The sequence below is a fragment of the Aegilops tauschii genome, chromosome 5 (genome assembly GCF_002575655.3).
Source record: "Aegilops tauschii subsp. strangulata cultivar AL8/78 chromosome 5, Aet v6.0, whole genome shotgun sequence".
Lineage (NCBI taxonomy): Eukaryota > Viridiplantae > Streptophyta > Magnoliopsida > Poales > Poaceae > Aegilops > Aegilops tauschii.
In genome coordinates, this window is record NC_053039.3 from 573,784,045 (window position 1) to 573,789,821 (window position 5,777).

The 5,777-nt window shown below is 48.8% G+C and overlaps 1 protein-coding gene across 1 annotated transcript; it reads right to left on the minus strand.

The window, feature by feature from the left end:
* Window positions 1–2,622: 2,622 nt before the first annotated feature.
* LOC109743744 (organic cation/carnitine transporter 2-like) lies at window positions 2,623–4,958 on the minus strand. The gene is made up of 2 exons (XM_073499016.1): window positions 3,601–4,958; window positions 2,623–3,447 (listed from the first exon to the last, which is right to left on the minus strand). The coding sequence occupies exons 1-2, from the start codon at window positions 4,207–4,209 to the stop codon at window positions 2,623–2,625; spliced, it is 1,434 nt and encodes a 477-aa protein (XP_073355117.1). The 5' UTR covers window positions 4,210–4,958.
* Between the last annotated feature and the right edge of the window lie 819 nt (window positions 4,959–5,777).

Sequence of the window (5,777 nt, forward strand, 5' to 3'; positions counted from 1 at the left end):
ATAGCTTAACATCAATTTGGGTCGATTCAACACAAGTGTTCTACCAACATCGCGCCCTCAGAATTGCCAGCATAGACATGCCCATGATCAGGAAAACAGGATCATCATGCAATACATGAGCCAGTCTTAGAGGCAAGACTAGGAATACATTTTACCGTTTAGTATACCACACGTGCACATGAGTTTCCCTCCGAGCCTCGTGGATATTGCAGACTCGGGAATCATTGCAGTTATGGCATGGAAGCTAAACATTCATTACAAACTTTGGAGATACAAAATAACTGTTATTACTGCCTCTAGGGCATATCTCCTACAGAAAAGGCATGCTAGGAGCGGACTCAATAATATGTAGGGACGGGCATTCTTGGTCTCAAGCACACTACACAGTTCTACAGAATTCTACCTTGGTGACCCCGTATGTCAATGAACACAAGAATATTCTGCGTTCCAAACACCCGGAGCAGTGTGACGACTGGATTACATGTGAACACATCAGGACTTTCGGCAGTTGGTTGCAAACACATCTCATGGGTGACAACACTGTTGCAAATGAGTTGTACTTGATCGCCGGGGGACCATCTTCGACTGTATTGACTTACAAAGGGTACGAGATAAATGGAAATAAATTTTACACGATCGCCCAAGATCAAAAGAGCACCAACCAAAACGGTGGTGTCCGCTTTGATGCAGTAACCAACAGGGGAAAGGACACATATTATGGTTACATAGTGGACATATGGGAACTTGACTATGGGCATGATTTTAAGGTCCCTTTGTTTCGGTGCAAATGGGTCAATCTGTCAGGAGGCGGCGTACATGTAGACCCGCAGTAAGGAATGACATTAGTGGATCTCAACAATCTTGGTACACAGACAAACCATTCGTCCTAGCCAATGATGTGGCGCAGGTTTTCCATGTGAAGAACATGTCTACCAAACCGAGAAAAAGAGAAAATAAGGAAGCGAATACATCATACAATTTATAGGTGTGGCGAGGTCTGAGTCAACTAAGACTTAACCAAACAGTCAAGTGTTTTATTAATTTTTTTTTTTGCGAATCTCCATGCAAGATCAAAGAATATATCATCGAGTGAGACATAACGAACTCTAAGTGAACTGAGACTTGACAATACTGTAAATTTATCTCGAAAATCAACTACCATCTAAAGAAAATATACTACATCTTTATCTTTATCTTTTTACCTACTAATAAAGCATGCATTGCTTTCGTCGGGTTCACCGTCGCACCTTTTTTATGAAAAAGTCCTTATATTTTTTGTTTATTAAACCCGCAGTCCTTTTTTTGGTTTCACGTACAGGGATCGAACCCATAACCTTTCTTCCCGTATAAGAAGACACCAACCACTGAGCTGACATATTTCACGTTTATTTGTCCCACCTTGGAATTATAAAGAGGTTCTCACCTGTTTATATATGGTCCCAGGTTATCTACAATATCAACCAGCTGCCAGGGGATCAACAAGGAGACGTGAGGATGGAGGAAAGCAACACCGTTGCGTGACTAAATGACATGAGCTAATTAACTGGGATGGTTAGACTTGCTGTTTGCAAATTATGTGGGCTGCCTGAATAATTAACCGGAGAATTTGACTATTAGTCTACATCATTTGTTATGGAGAGTGCTTTCTTCAATTTACTGACTTCTGCATAATTGCATGTCTCCCTGGTTGGCAACCTCCCCTTTTTTAGAGCATCAGTTCTTGCATATATAATGGTAGTCTGCAAGCTTATGATAGCTTATTCACTTTTAGCCTTTTTTTATGTAATGGAGATACAAATAGAGTAACATTATATATAATCCATTATTTTCGGCCTATGAGAGAGAGAAAATTAGTTAACTGGATTTAAGTAAATCATTAAATTCAGAAATTTTTGTACTAACAGAAAAAAACTAAAAGCTAAGCAATATGTACGTACACCGGAGTATACGTATGCATGCGTTTATATATGTTGCACATAGAAAGTATCCATGAATCACCATTTAGTGCCGGGAAGCTATCCATGTACTAAACGTAATTCTAGAAAGCCGGATTTATGGGATGTTGTTGTTCCATGGCAACACATGTTTACGGGTCTTGGTAAAGACTAAATATGAGACGAGTTTTGAATGAATTTTGCACATACAATTCTAACTAAACTTAAATATGCATTATTTTTTTCTTCCGTTGCAACGCACGGGCATTTGTGCTTGTAAGGCATAAAATAAAAGAAGTGCACCGTCTAGTAGGCGTCTCGGGCGGGAACCCCAGCCACCGCTTAAAGCACCTCCTCCTCCCCCCTCGTCTCGCCGCCACTAGAGGAGCTGCCGGCGATGTCTGCAGCTGCTCCAGGGAAAGTTGTGGATGCGCTCTTCACCTCGCCGGCATCGCGTGTCTCTCAATCCCCTCACGCCCGTTGAGGTCCGTCGCAGCTGCTGCCCCTCTGGTCCTCCGGCGCTCCATCCCGACGCCTCCGCTAGTTGTCGTGCTGGTCGAGGATCTCGTGTTGCTTAATTAACTTATTCAACTTATAATTAGCCAAATTCAAAACTAGACCACTTACATATATCTATCTATTGCAAAAAAAAATATAGAAGATATATAGCTGGAAGGGATAGATTTAATTAAGGGAATTGCACAATGTGAAGGTCGGTACTAGTGTCCACGTGGTCGTGGACGGTGCAAGTGTGTTCCTTGTGGTCCTCCTCGTCCATGGTGTCGGACATGGCCTTTCCCTTGGTCTCCGGCAGGCAGGCAGCGAACATGCCGGAGCAGCCGATGACGAGCCCGAGGACGCCGAAGGAGAAGAAGCTGTTGCGGCGGCCGAGCGCGACGAGCAGGGGCGCCGCCACGCCTCCCAGCACCAGCGCCTGCCTGACCAGCCCCACCGCCGAGTTACGCACGGACGTCGGGAACAGCTCGATGGAGTACATGAGTATGACGTTGAACGCCGTGCACGTCGCGAAGAAGGAGACCAGCTCGGCGGCCATCCGCGCCGTGCCCTGCGGGATGATGACGCACGCGAGGCTCCACAGCCCCGCCGCCGCCGTGAGCGCGACCACCGAGCTCCGACGGTTGATCCGTCCCATCAGGAGCCACGAGAGGATGGAGGACGGCAGCTCGGCCAGCGCATTGTACGTGACGCTGAGGTAGAGGTTGGAGCCCAGGTTGCCAACGTTGAGCGGCATGCCGTAGTAGACCATGCCCACGCCGAAGCTGGCCGTCATGATCGCCGCCAGCCTCCGGAGCGCCCACGGGCGCTCCCACATGGAGTGCAGCGTGGCGAACACGCTGCTCGCGCCCGCCTCCGCGTCGTCATCATCGTCGTTCATGGCACAGGCGTGTATCATGGAGAAATTGGAGGACGTTATGCCGCCGATCTGCATCTGCTGCAGCGTGTCGATGGCGTCCTGCCTCCTGCCGCGCACCAGCAGCCACCGCGGCGACTCCTGGACGACGAAGTAGAATAGGATGGAGTAGCAGAGGGACGGCACGGACGTCCACAGGTACATGTTCCGCCACGACGCCTCCCGGAACGTGTAGGCGAGCGCCGGGAGCGACAGGAACCCGAGGGTGAAGCAGAAGAACCCGGCCACGCACACCGTGTCGCGCCACCTCCTTCCCACGAGCTCCGTGGATAGGACAAGCGTGCACGTGCCAACCATGGACCTGCCGAACCCGGACACGAACCGCAGGGCGGCGTACGCCCACACGTTCGGCGAGAACGCGGTGACCACGCCAGCGGCAGACATGGACACAATGGACGCGAGCAGCATCTTCCTGCGGCCCAGGAGCGAATCGGCAAGCGTGGTGAGGAGGAATCCGCCGGCGAGGCATCCGGCGAAGAACGAGGATGCCGGGAGCGAGACGAGTGCCGGGCCGGCGCACTCGAGTGACCACTCCGAGACCACCGACGTTACGGCGGGACGGTCCCACGCCCACGCGCCAGGCGGGAGCGCGCAAGGGGAGGCCGCAGCCGCAGAGCAGGAGGACGCGTCGGCGTCGGCGTCCGTGCAGTGCCACGGCGGCTCGGCGTCGGTGAAGACCGAGATGAACACCTGCTGCGCGTCCAAGGCCCACGCGAAGGCCAGCAAGACGGCCTTAAGAAGCTGCCCGGCGCCGGTGGCACCCATGTACGCCTCCATTGTTTCATCGATCGACGGCCTAGCTTTGTGGCTTGTCAGGAGCGGGGCGGCGGCCGTGTCAGCCATTGGATTTGGCACGGCTAGGTCGTCTCGGGTGCGTGCTTTCCTCCTGTGTTCGCCACCGCTTGCTCACAAGTCACAAGTCGAGAGTGTGAGAACGATTCCAGTGAGTGGCGGTATTTATACGGGCCGTAGTCGGATCGTGTACATCACGAAGCAGAGTCAGCCGCTGCTGTTGGCTTGGGGGGAGACAACGATATTAATTAGAATGTCGGTATTTTCTTATATAAAGGATATTTTACATTCAATCGATACAAGGTGATTCAACCGCATTGAACGACCGCTGCGTATCATGATGCATAGAGCCAACACGTCCAATAAAATAAGAAAAAAAAACACTAACCAAATGATAAGTGTCACACGTGTGGCACGAAACAATCCGTCCTTGACGTTTTTACAGCTAAATTTACCATCCGAGAGAAAAAACAAACAAAAAAAAACTGAAAATTGCCGTCCGAAAAGAAAGTTGCCATCTTCGCGTCACTAAACTTGTCTAAAAAATGTCCGGAGTTGCCATGTATTTGTGCCACACGTGCGATATTTATCAAGGTCCAAATACTAAGGGCATTGTGACCCAAATGGGCCAGTCCGCCTCCCATTTTTTATTCTTCCTCACCATAGACCGCACCTCTACTTCCTGAGTCTTGAACCCCGCCGCCAATCATGCAGACGACAGATGGAGGGCGTGGTCGCCGATGCGGAATATAAAGGAAGTGGACGAGGGCCGTACGATATGTTTAGGGTCGGGTCTTTTTTTTGTCCTAAATGTTCGAAGTGGCGAAACACATGTGACTAGATCACAAGAATGCCGGATTATGTCAACGAGAAACAAGAACAAAAACCGGTAACGAGGTGATTGATATAGTGAGCATGAGAATGACTCAAGAGGATACCGATATATCCTACCTCGGGTTTGTAAAGTATCACGAAGTAAAGGGAATACCACATGCTAACTAATGCTTCACTCGAATATCATTCGTGTATTCATACGGATCAATATGGATGTCAATGGTTTCGTTATTGGTGATTGAACGTAAGGGTTTTGTTCATGTCTATGTTTTACCGAACCTACATGGTCATAAACCTAAGGGAAACACGATCTATTGAGTGTTGGTGGAATAAGAATTATGAGAAAATATTATCAGAATAGTTTTGAAATATAAGAAATAGTTTCAAGAGAAACCATAAGCGTCTCGGCGTTACCGGAAGAGTTTCGGATAATACCGGGTAATAATAAATTCTAAAGGGCTCTAATATGATTAGGAGGCCCCTGTAATTTATTCATAGTCAATGGACTAAAGAAAATAAGAAAAGACCTATTAGGGGAGAGTTAATGGGCCCTAAGACGCATTGGTGGAGGCGCCCCAAGGGGAGGCCGAATTGTGAGGTGGAGTTGGACTCCACCACCTCCTAGGCCGACACAAGGGGACGGAAACCCTTCCCCAAGTTGGCCAACCTCCCTTGTAGACACAAGTTTTGGAGTGTCCTCTAATTCTATTTTTAAATTCGATCGAGTTGATCTAATTAGAGCTAGACCTACATCTCTCTAATCCACATAATAGAGAAGCCATGTG

Excerpts from the sequence above, each read along its gene's own strand:
- LOC109743744 (XM_073499016.1), bottom strand. The coding sequence starts at position 4,209 with ATGGCTGACACGGCCGCCGCCCCGCTCCTGACAAGCCACAAAGCTAGG. Across the intron at positions 3,448-3,600 it reads GAAGGAGGTGGCGCGACACG|GAGTCGCCGCGGTGGCTGCT; the intron begins GTGTGCGTGGCC and ends TTCGTCGTCCAG.